Below are 24,981 nucleotides of genomic sequence, written 5' to 3'. Positions count from 1 at the left end.
GTTGTTGTGCTCTTCAGACACAAAGAAAGTCCACATAGAAGTCCAGGAAAAAACGAATGAAGAGGAAGATGATGATGAAGAGGATGAAGATGAGGACGATGAGGCAGAAACTGAAGATGATGAAGAGGAAGAAGGGCAGAGCAGTGAGGATGAGAAATCTTCAGATGAAAAGCCAGTAGAATCTCAGCCTGTGGCTTCCAAACCAGCAGAGAAAAAGCCAGTGAAAGAACTGAGTTCAGATTCGGAGTCTGAATCGGATGATGATCGCACCAAAGAGGAGCAGGCGTATGATAAAGCCAAGAAGAGAATTGAGGTGCTTATATATTTTTCCAAACAAATGCCTAGCAGAACCTTTTTTTTTTTTTTTTTTTTTTTCTTTCCCTTTTCAAAAATTGCAGCATGCAATCAAGTTTTGAATTATCTTCATGTTTAGTGTAAAGCTGTGAGGATAGAAATATAGGAACAAAAATTGAGGTCTTGTTTTGAAAGGTCCATACATTCGCATGTTTGCTTTATTATCTAGTAAATCATTGACCAGACTTTTCAGAATTTATTGACTATATGTTTGCTTTATGTCAGTGACTGACTAGATAGAATCAGGATGGCAGCACCAGCAAATATATTCAAAAACAGTTAAAGTAATTGTATAGTCTCGTCTTGTTTTGTTATTAAAAAAAGTTATACTTGCCTGCTCTGTGCACTGGATTTTCACAGGAGAGCATGGATCCTTCTCTTTTCGGGTCCTCCTTCGCTGCTCCTGGCCCCTCTCTCCTGTCGAGTGCACCCACAGCAAGCACCTTGCTATGCTGCAGCTCCGTGTGTCCACTCACGCATGAAGCTGCAGTTCGGCCCTGCCCTCTCTCTCTCCTGATTGGATAACTGACTTTGACAGCAGTGGTAGCTAGTGGCGCCGCTGCTGTGTCTCGGCCAATCAGGAGGGAGAGTCCCAGATGACCGAGGGACTCGTGGACATCACTGGATAGATAGGGCTTTGGTAAGTATTTGGGGCGCTGCTGCACACAGCCTTTTATCTTAATATATAGAACGCATTAAGATAAGAAACCTGCCATTACAACCCCTTTAAGCAATTGCAGCTATTGATATACAGTGCCTTGAAAAAGTATGCACACCCCTTGAAATTTTCCACGTATTGTCATGTTACAGTCAAAAACGTAAGTGTGTTTTTTTTGGGATTTTATGTGATGGACCAACACAAAGTAGAACATCATTGTGAAGTGGAAGGAAAATGATAAATGTTTTTTTTTTTTTTTTTTTTTTTACAAATATCTGAAAAGTATGGCGCGCATTTGTATTCAGCCCTCCCTGCGTCAATACTTGTATAACCACCTTTCGCTGCAATTACAGCTGTAAGTCATTGTGGGAATGTCTCTACCAGCTTTGCACATCTAGAGAGTGAAATTTTTACCCGTTCTTGTTTGAAAAATAGCTCCATCTCTGTCCGTTTGGATGGAGAGCATCTGTGAATAGCAGATTTCAAGTCATCCCACAGAATCTCAATTGGATTTAGGTCTGGACTTTGACTAGGCAATTCTAACATATGAATATGCTTTGTTCTAAACCATTCCATTGTAGCTCTGGCTGTATGTTTAGGGTTGTTCTCCTGCTGGAAGGTGAACCTCCGTCCCAGTCTGAAGTCTTTTTGCAGACTCTAACAGATTTTCTTCTAAGATTGCCCTGTATTTGGCTCCATCCATCTTCCCATCAACTCTCACCAGCTTCCCTGTCCCTGCTGAAAAAAAGCACCCCAACAACATGATGCTGCCACCACTATTTTTCGCGGTTGGGATGGTGTGTTCAGGGTGATGTGCAGTGTGTTTTTGCTTTTAGGCCAAAAAGTTCACTTTTGGTCTCATCTGACCAGAACACCTTCTTCCACATGTTTGCTGTGTCCCCCACATGGCTTCTTGCAAACTGCAAATAGGGTGACTTATGGCTTTCTTTTAACAATGGCTTTCTTCTTGACACTCTTCCATAAATACCAGATTTGTGGAGTACACGACTAATAGTTGTCCTGTGGACAGGTTCTCCCACCTGAACTGTCGACCTCTGCAGCTCCTCCAGATTTATCATGGGCCTCTTGGCTGCTTCTCTGATTACTGCTCTCCTTGCCTGTCCTGTCAGTTTAGGTGGACGCCCATGTCTTGGTAGGATTGCAGTTGCGCCATACTCTTTCCATTTTCGGATTATGGATTGAACAATGCTCCGTAAAATGTTCAAAGCTTGGAATATTTTTTTTATAACCTGACCCTGCTTTAAACTTCTCCTTAACTTTATACCTGACCTGTCTGGTGTGTTCCTTGGCCTTCATGATGCTGTTTGTGCACTAAGGTTCTTTAACAAACCTCTGAGGGCTTCAGAGAACAGCTGATTAAATTACATGTGGTGAATTATATTCACTTATTATGTGACTTCTGAAGGCAATTGGTTCCACTAGATTTTAGTTTGGGGTATCGGAGTAAAGGGGGGGGGGGGCTGAATACAAATGCACGCCACACTTTTCAGATATTTATTTGTAAATAATGAAAACCATTTATAATTTTTCTGCCACTTTTGTGTTGGGCTATCACATAAAATCCCAATAAACTAAATGTACGTTTTTTTGTTGTAATGTGGAAAATTTCAAGGGGTATGAATACTTTTTCAAGGCACAGTATAGTAAATTTATGTTCTCACAGGTTCACATTTTAAAGTGACCCTAAATAATTAAATAATATCCTTATTCTTCAAAGATAATCTATACACGTGAAGTACTTATTGTCCATGCAATCTATTTTTCATGAAATTGTTTCATGTTCTGTTATTCTGCCTCCATGTAACATCCTCTGTGAACTTCCAAACCTCTCCTTTTCCCACTGCTATTTTGTGTACGGTTCTAGAGATGCTACATGCCCTACTAATTTATAGCCCCCAGACCATTTCGGGAACGAGCAAAAGAGGTTGGACCATGGGGAACAAACATAGCCACCCTCTGACAGAAAGTCAGATCACGACATCAAAAAAGAAAAAAACAATTTATAGATGTAGAGGCTGAGCGCAATGGAAGATACTTTTTTGAGTTAAGAATACATACTTTAAATATATATATATATATATAATATGTATTTTTTTTTTTTTAACCCGAGTTTAGTGTCACTTTAAGGCTGTCAAGTTTGGCATTGTACAGACTAGTGACTGGGGTTGATTTACTAAAACGGGAGAGTGAAAAATCGGGTGCAGCTGTGCATGGTAGCCAATTGGCTTCTTACTTCAGCTTGTTCAAATAAGCTTTGACAAAAAAAAAAAACTGGCAGCTGATTGGTTTCTATGTAGAGCTGCACCAGATTTTTCAATCTCCAGTTTTAGCAAATCCCTATATGTCAGATTTTTGGCCAAGGACCTGTTTCTAAAGTCCTTGTAATTGTCCTTGTCCTTGCATTGTAATTATTCTGCAGTTGCTCTATAATGTATGTGTGTGTTTGTGTAGGTAATAGTTTGCATGTACAGTGATTAAAATATAAATTACCATGGCCCTGTTCCAGGGTAATAATAATAAAAAAAAAAAAATAGGGTGTTTTTAACTTAGTATATAAGATATTGCGTTCTATTTTCACATAACATAAGCCACCAAGAGTTCTTGGGGAGTCTTGATGGAGATATAAATCACAATCGCTAAGCTAAATGCATAGTCTGTATATTTAGCAAGCAGTTTTGGCTGCTCATGTGCATATATATAATATAACTAAATCAACCTAAACCACGTAATCTGTGTGCATATATCAGATTTTTATATAATCTACATAAATTGTTTTGTGTTAATGATTTTATTATAAGTTTCAGGTACCATTACTGAAGTGCTACAGTGCATCTAGGCATAGGTGTTAATTATACGAACCTTGCATGTATTTGGCCAGTCGAGTGGTCCTAGAAATAGCAGTTAACCAAATGTAACTCATAATTTTGACGCATCATATTTTTTCTTTTAGAAACGACGTATCGAAAACCAGAAAACTATAAATTTCCAAGTCCTGCGCGCACCAGTTATTTGTGTTCTTGGCCACGTAGATACTGGAAAGACCAAAATTCTAGATAAGGTATACACGTCTCTGCATTTCTGTTTTAAGAGTTGAATTACAACCATTATGAAAGTGACTTTTTTTATTTTATATATATATATATATATAATATAATATATATATATATATATATATATATATATATATATATATATTTTATAAATGCTTTATTTTTAATAGAAACGGTACCACCATTCCAGAAAACAAATAACAATTAATGTCCAGTACAATTCAAACAGTACAGTGCAAGTTATTGTTTTTAGAGCCCACATATCGCACTCCTATTTACACTTCTTTCCTTAAATACAACCAGTATACAGGAAATTCTGTTGGACTTGTGCCACGTTCATTGGTGGGCAACCACATTTCTCACATTTTTATAATCGGATTAAACTGAAGCACCCAACCTGGTCCAAGCTCACTTCCAGGAAGTGAAGGAAAATCTCTCCAATGGTACATGGATGCCAAAAAATGTGTTTTATAACCCCACCTTACTCTATCCAAAATGAAAAAAAGTTTTTTTCATTTAGTTCTAATTTAATGTACAGTTAAATCCAAAAACAAAAATGTAACACATTGCAGCTTACCAGTCCTTAAGTGTAGTTGGTGCATTCATTTTTTATTTTCAACTTTGATGCTGCCAGTAAGACACTTCTTGTCCTAGGGTGACAATGCATGTCGGTGGTAAAGCGCCGCTAGTTTTAGAGGGAATTTACCATTGTTTTAGTGCCACACTTTTACCCCTGCTAGTGGCCGAAGAAAGGGTTAAAAGTGCCCGTGTTGAGGCGCTTCGGCAGCACTGCCCATTCATTTCAATGGGCAGGACATTTTGGGAGTGGTGTATACAACTTTCCCAAACCACACCAAAGATGCTGCTTTCAGGACATTTTAGAATGTCCCACAAGCGCACTGCCCCAGTCTGAAAAGTCACACTGAAATGAATGGTGAGGTGGTTTTCAGGCATTGGAGGCCTTTTTTAGCACTAAAACGCTAATGTATGTCACATTAAAAAAATGCAATGCAGCCACAATCTATGGACTGCAATTTATAACATTTATAATTTAGCTTTAGGCTCCATGCACACTGGGCCTAAAAAAAAAAACCTCCTGTTCCCTTGGCAGAAAAAACACCATATGGGACGTTTTTGTACAGACGAGTTTAGACGCGTTTAGTAGGTTTTTCTGCCAGAAAGCTCCAATCAAAGGTTTTTTTTTTTCGTGCCTCCAATCGTCCTAAAGGGCATGGACACATAGGATAACATTGAGCTGCTTCTACAGGCAAAACACAACTCCTGTAGAAGCAGCCAGTCCAATAACAACAATGATGTGTCCTCAACAAACTTTGTCCAATATCAACAATCTTGCAGTGCTAATAATGTACAAGAAACTTTGTATCGCAAAAACAAACTACGTGGAAGAGTACAGAGAAGATCCACTGTAGACCTGCAGAAGATTGCGTCCTGTAAAGGTATAATACCTATTTGCTGGTTCATTATTACCAGCCATTAGTGTCGGAGAGTGATCTCGATAATAAGTGGTGGTGGATTATTCACTTGGTGCAGTGATAGTAAGGAGAAAAAATACAACTGTCAAATTGCACTTAGAAGTCGGTTTTAGACCACACATGGAATTGGATGTATATGGGATTTGATCAGAAGGATTGGATCATCAATATATACATATATATATATATATATATATATATATATATATATATATATATATATATATATATATATATATATACATACACAAGTTTGACACATTGATGGACTTTTTGTGATACAAAGTTTCTTGTGCATTATTAGCACTGCAAGATTGTTGATATTGGACAGAGTTTTTTGAGGATAATATTGAGCACACGTCATAAATATAATAATTTTTTTATATTGTTTGTTTATTTCACACCTGTACACAGCGCTGTCTTTTTTTTTTTAAATATATTTTCACTTTGGTTGAGGTTCCTCAATTAGATAGCAGCAGGACAGGTTAAGCATACTGGTATCATCTTGGCGTGGTCATACTAATTCTTACTGCTTACTAAAACCTCTTTAGCAGTATACTTTTGGGTGTGTTGGATGCTGGTCCCTTGTTTCATGACTTTGGCTCATACTTCCCTGCAGTGCCCTTTTAGTGCAGTGCTCGAAGCAGGGAGGACCGATCAGGTGGGCAATGGAAGCACAGAGCAGCGTCGGCTAATCCCCCACTGCTCTCCTTCTCTTCTGCCAGCGGAGGATCTGGGGGGGGGGGGGGGGGCCCTCTGCGGTGCTCAGAGTGGGGAAGACAGATAAGGCAGGCAATGAAAGCGATGCTCTCCTCTTCTGCCAGCTGTCAACGGGGGATCTCGGGGGGGGGGGGGGGGGGGGGCCTCCCTCTGCAGTGTTTGGAGTGGGGAAGACCAATCAGGCGGGCAATGGAAGCGCCAAGCGGTGCTCGGCTGATCCCCTGCTGCTCTCCTCTTCTGCTAGCTGTCAGAGGAGGATCTTGGGGCCCCTCTCCCTCTGCAGTGTTCGGAGCGGGGAAGACCAATCAGGCGGGTCACGGAAACATTGTAAGACAGTATTTATCACAAATAGATTACAGGAACATGCAAAATTTACATGATATAATGCTGTTATACAGTGCATTTTATGATTTTTACAAGCACTTCAACTCCGTTCCACTGACCACTGGGGATTCCTCACAGACAGGCAGGGAGGGAGAGGGGGAGAGAAGACAGCACATGACAAGCCCCACCCCGATAATAAGCCCTACTGGGTCTTTTGTTGCCAAAATGAATATAAGACCCTGGCTTATATTCAAGAAAACACGGTAATAACCTACAGAGGGATAGTTCCTTTAGCAGATTTAAAAAAGTGACACCCACTTTATTGTCTTCCACTTTTTGTTTTGATTTGTGTTGTCCTCAGAATTTTTGGTTGATTTTTTTTTTCTTTTTTTTTCGAAAAGCTGCGTCATACTCATGTACAAGACAGTGAAGCTGGTGGGATCACTCAGCAAATTGGAGCAACAAATGTCCCTCTGGATGCTATAAAGGAACAGACTAAAATGGTTAAAAATGTAAGTATCACTTCGGTACAAGGTATGAATTGTTTAGTGGTTGCATTCTTATTCTCTGAAGCTGACTAGATTTGAGGAAAACATTTAAAGTCTTAAAGTTTAACACTTATCTTCTTCCTGGACTTTCAATACATAAAAACATAATTATAGTGTTCTACCTGCACATTTCCTGGTCAGTAGTCCATGCTGCTAAAGTGTGGAGCTATGCCTTTTCGGGAAACATATTGGGACACATTTCAGGACTCTGCCATTTATTGAATCTGTGCACATTTTAAAAAGGTTTTTTGGGCGATTTAATATCGAAGCGGCTAGGAACATTTTTGAGACTGGAGATTGTTGGCAGTGGAGGAGAGGGTACTTATAATATGGATGTGTTTTATCAGATGTTTTTTTCTATTACCAATGTGCTCATAGTTGTTGATATTTAATTCAGTTTGACAGGGAGAACATAAAGATTCCAGGAATGCTGATCATTGACACTCCCGGTCACGAGTCTTTCAGGTATTTTTTAGTAGCCATTTAAAAAGAAAACTTTACCATGTAGTTCAGTATGTTCTTGTAATATTGGCCTAGATGCTGTTCATCTATTTGGAAGCTATCAATTTGGGATGGGTTTAAAGCAATCCTTTGCTTTGCCCAAACAGTTTTACTTAACTGCTGCCCCCTTGGATTTGTAATTGGGATTGTAGCAAACAAAAGAAACTGGTTTCTTTCATGTGCCATACACTCCACCCCAGCAGCTAGCTGCTTATGCTTACCTTCCCTTTCCTATTCCACCACTCTTATTTGCTCACGGGAATAAAGAGAGGAAAGCCCTGTGTAAGCTCCAAGTCACCCAGAATGAAGATTATACAGGGTTAAAGAATATGTAAACCCAACATTTCATATTCCTGATATGTACTTGAAATACCTTGTGTTCTGCCAGTTCCTCTGATTTCCTGTCAAAAACTGACCACATTGGGCATGAGAGCACAGGGTGTTCAGTATTCTGGCTGTGTTGGGATATCAGCCTGCTGCTCTACTCTCAATGATCATACTTGTGCTGAGACCCCCCCCCCCACAGGCATTTTTTGGGAAGACCCATGTGCTGCTTTTTCTCCTCCATCTCTTTCCATCGTTCTTTATGAACAGAGATTATGTGATCAGTTATAAAAAGGAGGAAAAAGGTATTTATAATGTTTTTATATCTATACACAAATGTGTTGCAATTCATTTCTATTTTAAACTGAATGGGTTGTTTTCCAAGGTGAGAGTTTACATGTACTTTAAGCACTCTCTTCCCACCACTACTTGACAGTGTTGGAGATTGGCTGCTTAGGTACCTAGCACTACATTGTAGGAGGCAGGTGAGCAAGTCACATGTCCACACACCTGGCAGTGCCCAGCGTATTTCTCATTGCTCCGGACCACTGAACCGAATGCGATGGAAAAGTAAGTATGAGCAACTTGGGGAAGCCAAACGTTCATAAAGTGAGAGTTCTAGCTTCATGGTGAAATGTTTAACATGGTTTTGTGAATGTTTGCTGATCTTGCTGAGAGAATTGCATGACCATTCCTTTCCTGAGTATAGTTTTCTAATAATTATTCCCTAGTAACCTGAGGAACCGTGGAAGCTCACTGTGTGACATTGCCATTCTTGTGGTGGATATTATGCATGGGTTGGAGCCACAGACCATTGAATCTTTAAATTTACTGAAGAATAAGAAGTGTCCTTTCATCGTGGCTTTAAACAAAGTAAGGACCATTCTTTTTTTTTTTTTACTTCTGTTTGATATAAAGTGTGTCCATATACCAAGTGATCTAAAACAAAATTATAATTACTCTGCACTTGTGCATTAAATGCCATCAGGTTGACAGATTATATGACTGGAAGAAGAGCCCAGAGACAGATGTTGCTGCCACATTAAAGAAACAAAAGAAAAATACAAAAGATGAGTTTGAAGAGCGTACCAAGGCCATCATTGTTGAGTTTGCACAACAGGTAACAACTTCTCTGCTATAAAGAGTTTATGAAAATGATCTAGCTGTGTTTCTTGGTAATATGTTTGCATGCATGGGTGGTGCCATGTATCTAGGTTATAAATATAGCCTCATATCTTGTCATTTTGTTTTAATGAAGGGCTTGAACGCAGCTTTATTTTTTGAGAATAAAGACCCCCGCACGTTTGTGTCTCTGGTTCCTACCTCTGCTCATACTGGGGATGGTATGGGGAATCTGATCCACCTTCTGGTGGAGCTCACACAGAACATGCTTGGTAAAAGATTGGCTCATTCAGAAGAGCTGAGAGCCCAAGTAATGGAGGTAAGGGACACATGCAATTATACCATTGTCCTTCACGTTGCTTTTTTTTTTCCCACTGAGTGATTTATTTCACTTTTTCTCCAGGTTAAAGCGCTGCCAGGCATGGGCACAACCATTGATGTCATCCTTATCAATGGTCGGCTAAAAGAAGGTGACACGATTATTGTTCCAGGTGTGGAGGGGCCAATTGTAACACAAATCCGTGGTCTTCTTCTGCCTCCTCCAATGAAGGAGTTGAGAGTAAAGGTAAAGTGTCTGAGATGTTTGCTTTGGTCAGTTCTAAGTGGATAAGGCAATTTTACATTTGTAAGTATTGTAAAATAAACAGATGGCTAAAAACGTTCCCTTCCCATATTTAGAATCAATATGAGAAACATAAAGAAGTGCCGGCAGCTCAGGGAGTGAAGATTCTTGGTAAGGACTTGGAGAAAACATTGGCTGGTTTACCGCTGTTGGTTGCTCACAAGGAAGATGAAATCCCGGTGCTGCGAGTAAGTTGTAAATGTAATTTTTAAATTTTTTTTTTTATTTACACTAGACCGATGTAGGTTGCCTGGCAATCTCATATTGATTCAATTTATGTTTATGATTATATTTAGGATGAGCTCATCCATGAGTTGAAACAGACATTAAATGCCATCAAGTTGGAAGAAAAAGGTGTTTATGTGCAAGCATCTACACTGGGCTCTTTGGAGGCCCTGCTTGAATTCCTGAAGACCTCAGAAGTGCCAGTAAGTGTTTCATCTTTTTATTACTTCCATGACTGTGCTATTTTATGTCCAATCAGAGTTTAGTTTCATTATTGTTAGTTTATGTACTTGTCTACTGTATAGTAAGCTTATTGGCCCATCTACAGTGAGGGGAAGAAAGTATTTGATCCCCTGCTGATTTTGTGCGTTTGCCCACTGACAAAGAAATGATCAGTCTATAACTTTAATGGTAGGTTTATTTTAACAGTGAGAGACAGAATAAAAAAAACAATCCAGAAAAATGCATTTAAAAAAAAGTTATAAATCGATTTGCATATTTATGAGTGAAATAAGTATTTGACCCATTCACAAAACATGACTTGGAGGCAAAATCCTTGTTGGCAATCAGAGGTCAGACGTTTCTTGTAGTTGGTCACCAGGAGGGATTTTGTCCCACTCTGCAGATCTTCTCCAAGTCATTACGTTTTTTTGAGGATGCCATTTGGTAACTCGAACCTTCAGCTCCTTCCTCATATTTTCCATGGAATTAAGGTCTGGAGACTGGCTTGGCCACTCCAGGAACTTAATGTGCATCTTCTCGAGCCACTCCTTTGTTGCCTTGGTCATGTGCTTTGGATCATTGCCATGCTAAAATAACCATCCATGACCCATTTTCAATGCCCTGGCTGAGGTAAGGGGTTTCTCACCCAGTATTTGACGGTACATGGCCTTGAAGTTGTTCTGTCCCCTTAGAAGAAAAACGCCCTCAAAGATTAATATTTTCACCTCCACATTTGACGGTGGTGATGGTGTTCTTGGAGTCATGAGCGCCATTCCTCCTCCTCCAAACACAGCGAGTTGAGTTGATGTCAAAGAGATGAATTTTGGTTTGATCTGACCACAACGCTTTCACCCAGTTCTCCTCTGAATCATTCAGATGTTCATTAGCAAACTTCAGATGGGCCTGTTCATATGCTTTCTTAAAGAGGAACCTTGCGGGTGCTGCAGGATTTCAGTCCTTTACAGCGTAGTGTGTTACCAACTGTTTTCTTGGTGACAATGGTCACAGCTGCCTTGAAATCATTGACCAGATTCTCCTGCGTAGTTCTGGGCTGATTCCTCATCGTTCTCATGATCATTGAAACTCAATGAAAAAAATGACTGAAGTTCCACTTTAAGGTGCTACTTCCTGAATCTTCCACAAAATTGCCTGCTGTTGTGTCCTGGCGACTGCCAAGAAAATGTCAAATCCTTTCTAGTCCACCCTCACTTGCAGGAAATGTATTTATGCTGATTGGACTAACTTGGAAAAGGTGTTTTTGCCACCAAAATAGTTTGCTCGTCAGTACCCTATAGAGGGAGAACTTTGTAAAAATATCGTGTTTGCTGCCTGTTAACAATAATGTCCCAGTCATTACCGATGCCACAGATTAAAGCATGTAAGCCCTCTTCAGGGTGTCATTCTCTCCAGTGGGAGCGGCTCTGCTGCTTGCAGTGGCTGCTGTAGGAGCACGCCAAGCCTCCGAGGTCTGGGTAAAGCAGATGTTCTAATCCAGAGAATCTGATGAAGAAGATCCTGCCCTATTGCAGCTACTGGATGATTTTCCGAGAACCCTTAGTGTCTCAGATGCCTTGGAGGATTTCATAAGGCAGCTTTCATAAGTGGGCACTATGTCTGTCCACATGAGAAGGATCCTGTCTGCCTAGAGGCCCACAGTCCAGATTCATAAGAGTTGAAGCCCCCCAGTCACTGGAGCCAAATCCTCTCAGCATTTCATAAGTGGGCACTATGTCCACATGAGAAGAAGAATCCTGTGGCTTAAGTGTTGGTTGACAGAACATCTCTATAAGAAGTGGGGAATATTCTTCCAAGAGGACTTTCATGTGCAACCAGTCCCCAGGCTCCAAATAGAGGCCCACATTCCAGTTTCATAAGAATTGAAACCTCCAAGCCCTCCAGTCACTGGAGCCAAATCCTCTCAGCGCAGGAATGCCGACTTAATGGCATTTGTGGCCATTTGGATTCAGGAGATCTGGGTCCTGCAGCATGATATCAAGAAGATAGAAGTTGGAATTTAGCTGCTTTTCCCCATCTCACTTTATCTGCTCTTCAGTTCCACAAAGTTTTTTTGGTGGCCTTTAAAATTTGGTTCATCGTGGATTTCCTGGCAACAATTGAAACCAAGGATGCCTACCTGCACATGCCGTCCGGCCATCAGTTTCTGCACTTGTAGTGGACGATCGGCAATACCAATTTTTTGGGCATTATCCTTTTGTCTGCCTACAGGCTGTTATCGAGGTGTTAGCTGCAGTTCTGCAGTTGTTTAAAACCCAAGGGATTCCCACGATTGGATAACTGGATGTCTTTTTCCTATGAGCGCGATCAAACGGAAGACTGATGCAAAATGTCCAGCTGATGGCACAAGCCCTAGAGAGGTTCAGCTGGGTGCGAAACCTTCAGATGTCAGCCTTGGTTCCAACCCAACTCCTGGAATAGTTAAGGTTTAACCCTGAATATGTCTCTGACAAGGTAACTGCTGCTGCAGGGAAAGTGCTGGTCTCTTCGAGCACAGGTGGAGTCTCTAAGGACGTTGGATGATCCCTCAATATGGACATGCATGAGAGTGCTGGGGAAGATGGTATTTGCCTTCGAGGCAGTCCCCCTGTGCACAGTTTCACGGCAGAGCTCTGCCGTTTTAATATCCTGGCAGTATGGGACAAGAGTCAGGAGTCCCTGGATCATCCAATACATCGGACATCGAAGATCAGAGCATTTCTGGAATAGTAGAAATACATGCTGATGCTTCAGGCAGGGTAATCCTGCCTTCCAATGAAGTGAAATGTCTTGCTGACAGATACCAGGCAGTCAGGCTTGGGTAGTGTTCTGAAGAACCTCTTGGTTCAGGGAACATAGTTCTCAGGGGAGCAGAAGTTGTTGATCAACATATTGGAACTTTCGGCCAGTTCGGCTGGCTCTCTCACACTGGTTGGTCTGCCTTTTTAAGGGTGCGGTAGCATGTATCGACAGTCAAGGAGGGACAAGAAATCACTCTGCTTAGAAGGAAGTGGAATTGATCTTGTCTTGGACATAAATTTATGTTCTGGCCTTCTCCGCTGTAGCAGATGTTTTTTCTACTGTCAACAGCTGAATTGGGGGGAATTAGCTCTTCTCCCAAAGAGGTTCGCAGAGATTTTCTGTGGCAGGGGATGTTTGCGATGGATGCACTGGTGACTATCTGGAATCCATTTTCTCTAATCCATGCCTTATGCCGCGTAGACGGGCGGACTGTATGGCCTACTTAGTCCGTCGAAACACATTTCAGCGGACAGTCCGCTCGTGTGTAGGCTTCAGCGGACTTTTTCAGCGTGCAGTCTGGCGTACTAAGTATTTCGGATTTTTCGAAATTCTGTCTGTCATACTTTGGTTTGGTTTCAGCGGACAATCCGCTCGTCAGTAGGCTAGTTCGACGGACTAAGAATGGCGCATGCTCAGAAAGGATTTACACGGCGGAAGGGTGCTTTGCTGTATATTGGACTTCCTATTTCTAGTCCCGTCGTACGTGCTGTACACGTCATCGCGCAAGCTTTCGACGGACTGTTTGTGCATCCGTGTGTGGTCAAGTCCGTTCATTCGAAAGTATGACGGACTGTCCGTCGGATTGTATGACGGACTAAGTAGGCCATACAGTCCGCCCGTGTGTACGCGGCTTTACACAAAATAAATTTAGAGAGCCTTCCAGTAATTCTGATCGCTCTGGTCTGGCAAAGAAGAACATGGCATGCAAACCTAGTTGGACTTGTTAATAAATAGATGTGATGCGCTAATTACAAAACATTCAAATAGCCACGATAAAACTAAAATGGTGCAATTATAGAACTGTATAAAGTGCAACCGTGCATAAATACTGTACATATATAACAGTAAACTAAAGTGGAGTTATAGTAGACCATAAGGTGATTCCCTAGTGCAAAAATCCTAAAGTGACTCTATGTGCAAAAAAAACATGAGTTTAACGTATATGTCAAAATATAGGATGTGTGCACGTATTAAAACGTGTACAAATTAAACCAAAAAAAATATATATGAGCAAAGAAAAAAAAGATAAACAGATTTTAAATACAAGTGATGATTGTGATTGTATAGAATGTCCCATACACGGTCAAATCAAAACGTGCAATTCGATAGGCACACTAAATTAAACGTGCAATGTGCTGGGTAATAAATCCATCCGTGGTGGTCCGTGCAGGTAATGTAAATGCTATGCAATTACCTCACTGCTGTGAGTAACACAGCAAAATCAGCAATGAACACAATTCAAAACGTGCAATTCGGTAAACACACTGAATTAACCACTTTCAGACCGGACCATTTTGCTGGTAAATGACCAGAGGTCTTTTTACACTTTGGCACTGCGCTGCTTTAACTGGTAATTGCGCGGTCATGCAATGTTGTACCCAAACAAAATTTGCGTCCTTTTCTTCCCACAAATAGAGCTTTCTTTTGATGGTATTTGATTGCCTCTGCGATTTTTATTTTTTGCGATATAAACGTAAAAAGACCGCAAATTTTGAAAAAAAATGATATTTTCTACTTTTTGTTATTAGAAAAATCCAATAAACTCAATTTTAGTCATACATTTAGGCCAAAATGTATTCAGCCACATGTCTTTGGTAAAAAAAAAGTCAATAATTGTATATTTATTGGTTTGCGCAAAAGTTGTCACATCTACAAACTAAGGTACGTTTTCTGGAATTTACGCAGCTTTTAGTTTACGACTGCCTATCTCATTTCTTGAGGTGCTAAAATGGCAGGGCAGTACAAAACCCCCCCAAATGACCCCATTTTGGAAAGTAGACCCCCTAAGGAAATTGATAAGAGGCATGTTGAGCCCATTGAATATTTTATTTTTTTGCCTCAAGCGATTGAATAATGACAAAAAAAAAAATTTTTTTTTTTTTTTACACAAAGTTGTCACTAAATGATATATTGCTCACACATGCTATGGGCGTATGTGAAATGACACCCCAAAATAAATTCTGCTGCTTCTCCTGAGTATGGGGATACCACATATGTGGGACTTTTTGGGAGCCTAGCCGCGTACGGGGCCCCGAAAACCAAGCACCGCCTTCAGGCTTTCTAAGGGCGTAAATTTTTGAGTTCACTTCTCACTACCTATTACAGTTTTGAAGGCCATAAAATGCCAAGATGGCACAAAACCCCCACAAATGACCCCATTTTAGAAAGTAGACACCCCAAGCTATTTGCTGAGAGGCATGTTGAGTTCATGGAATATTTTATATTTTGCCACAAGTTGCGGGAAAATTACAAACTTTTTTTTTTTTATTTTTTTTTTAACAAAGTTGTCACTAAATGATATATTGCTCATGCATGCCATGGGCATATGTGAAATGACACCCCAAAATAAATTCTGCTGCTTCTCCTGAGTACGGGGATACCACATATGTGGGACTTTTTGGGAGCCTAGCCGCGTACGGGGCCCCGAAAACCAAGCACCGCCTTCAGGCTTTCTAAGGGCGTAATTTTTTGATTTCACTCCTCACTACCTATTACAGTTTTGAAGGCCATAAAATGCCAAGATGGCACAAAACCCACACAAATGACCCCATTTTAGAAAGTAGACACCCCAAGCTATTTGCTGAGAGGCATGTTGAGTCCATGGAATATTTTATATTTTGCCACAAGTTGCGGGAAAATTACAAACTTTTTTTTTTTTTTTTTTTTTTTCACAAAGTTGTCACTAAATGATATATTGCTCACGCATGCCATGGGCATATGTGAAATGACACCCCAAAATAAATTCTGCTGCTTCTCCTGAGTATGGGGATACCACATATGTGGGACTTTTTGGGAGCCTAGCCGCGTACGGGGCCCCGAAAACCAAGCACCGCCTTCAGGCTTTCTAAGGGCGTTACAGTTTTGAAGGCCATAAAATGCCAAGATGGCACAAACCCCCCCCAAATGACCCCATTTTGGAAAGTAGACACCCCTAAATTTAGGGGTACACTAGTGAGACTAGGTAATAAATGGCGGGTGCCCTGAAACTATAAAAAAATAACTAACCAACCAGCGTCACCTGTAACAGTTATATGGTGATCACTGGTGAAAGGGTTAACTAGGGGGCAATTAGGGGGCTTTATGCGGTAGTATATGGGGGTCCCTGGCGCTATAAAAAGCTGCAGCGAACCTAAATACCTACCTGCCTAACTAGCGTCACCTGTGACACTAATACAGCGATCAGAAAAACGATCGCTTATTAGGCTGGGTTCACACTGGAGCGATGCGGGAACGCCACGAATGCGCGGCGGGTTCCCGCATCGCATGCCTCCCGGCGGCAGTTCACACTGCCCTATGCGAACTGCTGGGAGTGTCAGTGAAATGTTACTGACACCCCCAGATCAGTTCGCATATCGCAGTGCGATCTGCAAACTCGGATCGCATGGTGTGAACACCCATGCGATCCGATTCTGCTGCGGGCCAAAAAAAGGGTCCCGTGCGAATTTGCGGCGGGTGCGGCGGGTGCGGCGAATGGCTGAACTCGAATCGCACAGAGATCGGATGTGATTTGCACTGCAGTGCGGTGCGAATCACATCCGTTCTCATAAACCGCTGCAATGTGAACCCAGCCTTAGTGACACTGGCGACGGGGGGTGATCACGGGGTTAAACCTTTATTGGGGGGGTTAGGGGGGTACCTTAGAACTAAAGGGGGCTAACCCTAACTGCCCTAACAGTTATTAGTCACAAATGACACCCGCCGGGTGATCAGGGGGTTAAACCTTTATTAGGTAATAAATGGCGGGTGCCCTGAAACTATAAAAAAATAACTAACCAACCAGCGTCACCTGTAACAGTTATATGGTGATCACTGGTGAAAGGGTTAACTAGGGGGCAATCAGGGGGCTTTATGCGGTAGTATATGGGGGTCCCTGGCGCTATAAAAAGCTGCGGCGAACCTAAATACCTACCTGCCTAACTAGCGTCACCTGTGACACTAATACGGCGATCAGAAAAATGATCGCTTATTAGGCTGGGTTCACACTGGAGCGATGCGGAAACGCCGCGAATCCGCGGCGGGTTCCCGCATCGCATGCCTCCCGGCGGCAGTTCACACTGCCCTATGCGAACTGCTGGGAGTGTCAGTGAAATGTTACTGACACCCCCAGATCAGTTCGCATATCGCAGTGCGATCTGCAAACTCGGATCGCATGGTGTGAACACCCATGCGATCCGATTCTGCTGCGGGCCAAAAAAAGGGTCCCGTGCGAATTTGCGGCGGGTGCGGCGGGTGTGGCGGGTGCGGCGAATGGCTGAACTCGAATCGCACAGAGATCGGATGTGATTTGCACTGCAGTGCGGTGCGAATCACATTCGTTCTCATAAACCGCTGCAATGTGAACCCAGCCTTAGTGACACTGGCGACGGGGGGTGATCACGGGGTTAAACCTTTATTGGGGGGGGTTAGGGGGGTACATTAGAACTAAAGGGGGCTAACCCTAACTGCCCTAACAGTTATTACAGTCACAAATGACACCAATGCAAAAAAAAAAAAAAAAAAAAAAAAAAATGACATTGGTGTCACTGTGACTGGGGGGCAGGGGTAATTGGGGGGGTGATCGGGGGGTAAAGGGGGGGTGTGAGTGTGCCTGGCATGTTCTACTGTGTGTGTGAGTGTTGGTGCAACTTACTGATCCGCTCTCCTCCGTGTCGGAACGAAAAATACCGACACGGAGGAGAGAATACATCACTTCCTCTCCTGTGTTTACATTACAGGAGAGGAAGTGATGTCACCGGGGATTTCTATTCGTCGGGAGCGATCGCGAGGGGGTGGCCATGAATGAATGGCCGTCCCCTCGTCCGGGATCGCTCCCGAACGAATACCGACCGCCGCAGGCACCGGGCGGGGGCCCGATCGGGCCCCCGACCCGCGGGAGGCAAGGGACGTACATGTATGTCCTTATGCCTGCCCGTGCCATTGTACCGACGTACATCGGCGTGCGGCGGTCGGCAACTGGTTAAACGTGCAACGTGCTGAGTAATAAATCCATCCGTGGTGATCCGTGCAGGTAGTGTTAATGCTATGCAATTACCTCACTGCTGTGGGTAACACAGCAAAATTAGTAATGGACACCAAGATGATTGCAGGGATGGCTGTATGGACAAATTTCTTTGGGAGACTTCTTTTAGCTTCCTCATGGATGGTGGGTAGACTCAGGGGAATAGATCAGAGAAAACCGCCATAGTGTAGTTGTTTAAAATATAACAATTTATTTAAAGAGTTTAAAACTACTCACAAGTGAAGCAAAAAAGTAGGCACATTTGACAGACAGCAAGCAAAACCGGATACGAACGTCACTTGGAACCCGGAAGTGACGTTCGTATCCGGTTTTGCTTGCTGTCTGTCAAATGTGCCTACTTTTTTGCTTCACTTGTGAGTAGTTTTAAACTCTTTAAATAAATTGTTATATTTTAAACAACTACACTATGGCGGTTTTCTCTGATCTATTCCCCTGAGTCTACCCACCATCCATGAGGAAGCTAAAAGAAGTCTCCCAAAGAAATTTGTCCATACAGCCATCCCTGCAATCATCTTGGTGTCCATTACTAATTTTGCTGTGTTACCCACAGCAGTGAGGTAATTGCATAGCATTAACACTACCTGCACGGATCACCACGGATGGATTTATTACTCAGCACGTTGCACGTTTAATTCAGTCTGTTTACCGAATTGCACGTTTTGATTTGTGTTCATTGCTGATTTTGCTGTGTTACTCACAGCAGTGAGGTAATTGCATAGCATTTACATTACCTGCACGGACCACCACGGATGGATTTATTACCCAGCACATTGCACGTTTAATTTAGTGTGCCTATCGAATTGCACGTTTTGATTTGACCGTGTATGGGACATTCTATACAATCACAATCATCACTTGTATTCAAAATCTGTTTATCTTTTTTTTCTTTGCTCATATATATATTTTTTGGTTTAATTTTGTACACGTTTTAATACGTGCACACATCCTATATTTTGACATATACGTTAAACTCATGTTTTTTTTGCACATAGAGTCACTTTAGGATTTTTGCACTAGGGAATCACCTTATGGTCTACTATAACTCCACTTTAGTTTACTGTTATATATGTACAGTATTTATGCACGGTTGCACTTTATACAGTTCTATAATTGCACCATTTTAGTTTTATCGTGGCTATTTGAATGTTTTGTAATTAGCGCATCACATCTATTTATTTACTTTTACCAGTGAGAAACAACTCATTCAGTGATTGCTGCTTTTTTCTCCCATTTGTTATTCTTGCCCTCTCCTATTTTTTCCCATAGAGCGCGGAAGTCTCTATACACACTCACTAGTTGGACTTGTTGTCTCAGGTTCCGATATTCCATCTTGCCTGATGGATGCTGACTTTGATGACCTCTTAAAGTGGTTCTAAAGGCTGAAGGTTTTTACCTTCATACATTCTATGCATGAAAGTAAAGAACCTTCTGTGTGCAGGAACTTGCATTCAAGACTGTTACCCCTTTTGAACTTATACCCATCCTTAATGAGGAGTTTTCAGTCTTTGAGTACTGTTGGTACCTTCATGGCATTTACTGTTAATCGGTCCTCTCCTGGACCCACAAGATTGTCTGGAATCCACTGTGACTGATTCATTTGCTGGTGAGCTTCTGCCCATTCAACAAAACCCAGAAGTACCTGCTCTAAGTAGTGGACCTTATGTCCATCCTAGTGATTTTTTTTTCTGGTATCCCCATTTCAGGAAACCCTCCCTGATGTTTTTTTTTATTCAGGACTCTTGCAGTCCGAATCCTCATGCTGGACTTCTCCTTACACCTGCAAGTCTTCTTTGCAAAAGAAGTTCATTCAGTCTGCTGTGCTCCTCCCGATGATGCAAACATAATAGATGTCAGAGAATTTTGAGCCTGTTCCACAGTGGTGTTTGCCTGTATAGTTGTTGCTGACTGTCCTGTGCTGCTGAGTGCATAAGACACACAGCATGATTTGGCCCCACCACCCACTCCCTTCTTACTGGCTGTGATTGGCAGCAGCAGGAGCAAATGGCATTAAGGTAAAAAAAAAAACTTCTGTCTTTAGAACCAGTGTAAGTAATTATGTTTTAAGCTCCTTTGTCTTTCAATAGACTTCAAGAAAAAAGTACAGCATTTTATTTTAATTACATTTGTGTCTTTTTTTTTTTTTAATGCATGTGGATCATGCATGCATTGTTTGTGTGCAATTTTTCTAGACGTAGGGGGCTTTTTTTCTTTTGTATGTGCTAATTTCCATGTAAAGTGTAGGTTATGCATGTAGTACTTTTAATCTCTATAGCAGTGGTCTCAAACTGGTGGCCCTCCAGCTGTTGCAAAACTACAAGTCCCATCAGACATTGCAAGGCTGACAGTTATAAGCATGACTCCGACAGGCAGAGGCATGATGGGACTTGTAGTTTTGCAACAGCTGGAGGGCCACCAGTTTAAAAAACCCTGCTCTACAGTGTTTGCGATTTTAAAAATACATGGCACACTAACCTATCAGTGATAACTGCACTGTAGAAAACAAAGGTATGAATCTTGCCCTGCTGATTAGGTTCAGTTTAAAGTGTCTAATGGAAATATGGAAGCTGCCTTTTATCTACTCCATTCTCATTCTGGTGCTGATTTCACAACCTAATGAGTGGTTGTCCTGGAGCAAGCATGCAACCTCTGAAATCTGAAATGTGTGAACTGTTGTCAAACATTTTTGCTCCAGGTCAGAGGCTCCATAAGCAGTTACAGTAGTAACAGGATGACAGTCTTTGAAACATCACCTTTACAAACCAAGCAAGTGCAGCTGTCACATGCAAATTGTCTTTAGAATGGTGGAAATCCTGCCTAAAATACAGGATAGGCAGGATAACATACTGTAGGAATGCAAGTGTTTTTTATTATATATATATATATATATATATATATATATATATATATATATATATATATATATATATATACACACACCAATGGTTCTCTGCTGCTGTTTTGGGCTAAAAGGGTGAGGCTTAAAATGTGGGTCGATGATGATTATTAAAACCCCACTTTATGCTAAAGTGACAGCCAAGTGGATACAGTAAACGTGCAAGTAAAAGTTTTTTATATTCTCCCAATTTTTGTATTGCTTCTTCACATACATGCAATATGCCATCTTAATTTTTTTTTTATTTTTATTATTCCTTTAGTATGCTGGAATTAATATCGGACCCGTTCATAAAAAGGACATTATGAAAGCTTCTGTGATGTTGGAGCATGATCCTCAGTGAGTACTTTATTTCCATCAGCCGTATGTTTATCTGTACGTTAAGCTTCCAGCATGTGCAAATTGTTAACGGAACAAGTCAGAACATGGAGAAATTCACTGATCAGTAAGGATGGTCTTGAGGTTGTTTGCAACGCCTCCTGCCCGTTCCCACCAAGAAGAGGACACTGAACAGCCCTAATCACAGGCAGGGAGACATTTCCCAGTCTGCAGCTGCACAGATCGGGGAATGTCTCCCTGCCTGGGATTAGCGCTCTGCAGTGTAAGCTTCTTGGAGGGAACGGCATGTGGAGTTGCGAGCATGCCCGAGACCATCCTTAATGATCATTGTAGCTGGCAACTGCTGTTTGTGGCCAGATTTTTCCACTTCATTAAGGGAAACTACTCTTACAGTTTTATGTAAATGTAAATTGAGATCTGGTGAATGCATTTTCATGTAAAAGTAAAATATTTTTTTACAATTTATAGGGCAGACAGCCCAACCATTAGATATGGAAAGAAAAAGGAGGGCACATAGCAAAATTTTGTATTGGAAATGTGAGTGTAACCTTCATATTTTCTGATTAAATTTCATTCATTCCATACGGAATTATGCTATATGACCTCCTTTTTCTTTCCACATCTAATGGTTGGGCTGTCTGTCCTATATATTACCTTATCTGCTGATATCCACTGATCTCAACACAGCCTGGAGATTGAGCCTTTCACTATGAGCCTGAATCATCTCTGGTACCTCACAAAAGCCTGATTGGCTCATTAGGTGTACACCTATTTGAGTTCAATCATTCCGGTAAGAGATTGGAGACTTTGGTGGATCTTCTATCAATTTTTTACTAATTATGTGACACTTCTAGTCTGATATATTATTGTTTTGATACACCTGGATTGTTTTTTCATTCCATTGGACTACTTTTTGGTTTATCACTACGTTGGTCCCCATATTTTCACTTATGGACATTTATTTAGTGTTGTACATTTTTGTACATTGTATTCAAAAGAATTGTACTCCTATTTTAGCGCTGAGCTTTACTTTAACATTTATATCTTTCGCATTTTGAATCACTGCTGTGCTGGCTGCTATCCTTGCACTTTTGGACAGCGCAGTATACGTTTGTATATTTCACTTTGCCGGTGACACCAACCCAGTACATGCCAGCAATATTGTTTGTTATCAGTGCCACACCTGTGTAAGTCAACAGTAGTGTCTCTGATTCCTGCCACACTAGTCCCATGTCACCAGACCAGTGCAGCCAGCAACAGTATTCCTGATCACTGCCACACCAGTGCAGTGTTTCCTCTGCCTGCTACCTGTACTAACAATGGCTTGTTTATTGACCACATTTCTGCCTGTTGCCTGAACCAATCCTTTGCTTGTTTACTGACCATGTCTCTGCCTGCGCCTGAACTGACCCATCTGCACGTCCGACTGATGATGTTCCTGCGAGACACCAGTCCCCGCCATCCTTTATGGACAACTGCACTCCTGAAACCACAAACTTTTTTGTTCTTCCTTTCTTTAGCCTCCTGTACTACTTATGTTTATTAAAGAAAACATAGACAGTATACAACCGGTCTACAATAGGTTTTGTAGACAGTATGACCAGTACGAATAAGCTGTATACAAGTGAAATTATGAGTAATACCACTTTGAAAATGACTCTGCTCATCAGATTATCAAGCCAGGGGTATATAGAGCAGACAACCCTGAGCAAAGAATTAATCAGATAACGGAGTGCGACGTATTTAAACTAGCCATAGCACATTATGGGTTAAGAGAAACTTATAAAGGGATATCACAAGAAAGATCGCAGGCATACTTGGCCATTGAAAAAGTAACGGGTCATGGGCCTGAATGTCAAGTTATGAAAGATGGGAGCATATATATATATATATATATATATAATATATATTTGTGGTTATCTGGGAAAGGAAGAGTAAAAAGAAGCTCCCCAGCCTGGCAGAAGGTGTGTATGGTGGTCAGCAATAAAGAAAAGAGTGATGGACGAGAGAGGGAATATATAGAGATAGGGAGGGGGGCAAGTAGGGGAAGAGGTAGGAAGGAAAAACCCCCAGAGGCGTGTGTCCTAAGTAGAATGGTTTATGGCATGTAGTTCAAAGGTCCAGAAAGCACACATAGGGACAAAGTATCCTGTAAGCCAGTCATTCGTGCTGTTCTTATCACCATTTTCGGAATTTCAGCATCTTTATCTTAGGGGTTATATCGCCCCTTTAGGAGGGGACTAGGCAGAAAGTGTTAAACAGCAAAACTGCACAGAACCTCCCGGGGGTGGTTCTACTGGCTATAACCCCCTCACACTGCATCCAGCAGCTCAGTTTTTGTCTGCATAGTGTAGGAGAAGGACCTGGCTCCAAGTGGGACCATTGGTCCTGGGAATCTTCTTTTTCTGCAATTTTGATTCCTGTGATCTACAATCAACAGCCAGGCTGGATATAGATCCTGGTAGTCTCCCCAACCTGGCCATCAAGCGTGAGCAGACCTTAGCTTCTCGCTGGGTTGGCCACGATATGCCCCATCTGATCCAGGGACGGCCGGGAGCTATATCCTCCGGGGCACACATATGACCGGGGCTACTGCTGTCCGTGTCAGTGTGCCGTGGCCAACAGCCACCCCGTACTATTTAGGTGATAGTCCTGTCCGTGGAATGCATCCAGCAGTCCCTACAGGAGAGGTAAGTATGGTTCCACCTGTCTCGGCAGGATGGAGCAGCTGGGCATTATCTGGGAGGTCGACTAGTGTGTCTCTCACTCTCCCTTTCTTCTCTCCCTTTGTTCCTCCCCATGCTATGGTCCCCTGTGTGACTGGGCACATGGGGGTGCGGTGCGCGTACCTGGCTGGGGGTCCTCGGGGGGGCTCCGGGTCCTGGTAGGGGGCTGCGCTGGGTGTTGGGTGTCCGCTCGTCCTCTTCCCTGTTTTCTGGGCCACAGTGGGGTGTTTTGGTGTGTATTCCATGTGAGGAGCCACTGCGCACTCCACGGACATTTTCTTGAGGCCTCAAGCAGTTTTTTTCCTTTCAGCCAAATTCCCGGCACCCTCAGACGTTTTTTGCTGGGGCAGTCATTTTCTAGTGGCCTCAGCTTGTTTTGCCTCTAGTGCTGGGTGCTTCTTTCCTTCTGGAACCGTGCGCTTTTTACACAGAACACCTCGTGGCTGACACGGGAGAGAGCGGACAGCAGTAGCACAGCGCAGTACCTGGGTCAGGGTGGCCCCTCAGTCAGTGGCAGTTAGGAAGGTGGACTTTTTGTGACTTGCCTTAGGTCCCTAAGTGTTGACAGGCAAGTGTGGGTCAGCATGGCGTCAGAAGCTGGCGCTTCTTCCCCAGACATCCCTGTTATGGCAACCGGTTCGCCTGCACCTGCGCTGCCTATGGATGCTCTTACGGCGGTCCTGGAGGCCTTTCTGCCAGGGTGGAAGCTGCGTGCGGGTGCAAGGGGGGGTAAAAAAAAAGCCCCCTTCCCCCTCCGTCTTCTGAGGAAAGCTCAGATTCAGACTCTGGCCCTGCTGTGGCAGG

At 42.3% G+C, this 24,981-nt stretch overlaps 1 protein-coding gene across 1 annotated transcript in view; it reads left to right on the top strand.

Annotated features, from left to right (window-relative positions):
* The window catches only part of EIF5B (eukaryotic translation initiation factor 5B), a gene marked incomplete in the record, with an annotated part of 92,846 nt that overhangs the window by 50,116 nt on the left and 17,749 nt on the right, over positions 1-24,981 (top strand). Inside the window, 11 exon segments of the mRNA XM_077482719.1 lie at positions 18-313; positions 3,984-4,091; positions 7,022-7,132; positions 7,566-7,633; positions 8,725-8,866; positions 8,982-9,113; positions 9,252-9,434; positions 9,519-9,680; positions 9,794-9,925; positions 10,034-10,165; positions 21,375-21,451. Of these exon segments, the coding sequence (XP_077338845.1) occupies positions 18-313; positions 3,984-4,091; positions 7,022-7,132; positions 7,566-7,633; positions 8,725-8,866; positions 8,982-9,113; positions 9,252-9,434; positions 9,519-9,680; positions 9,794-9,925; positions 10,034-10,165; positions 21,375-21,451 (1,543 nt within the window).

Source organism: Lithobates pipiens, unplaced genomic scaffold (assembly GCF_037356315.1).
Source record: "Lithobates pipiens isolate NorthernLeopardFrog02 unplaced genomic scaffold, aLitPip1_a1.2 Scaffold_16, whole genome shotgun sequence".
NCBI lineage: Eukaryota > Metazoa > Chordata > Amphibia > Anura > Ranidae > Lithobates > Lithobates pipiens.
Note: the sequence above shows the minus strand (reverse complement) of the source record. Positions and strands in the feature narration are given on the sequence as shown.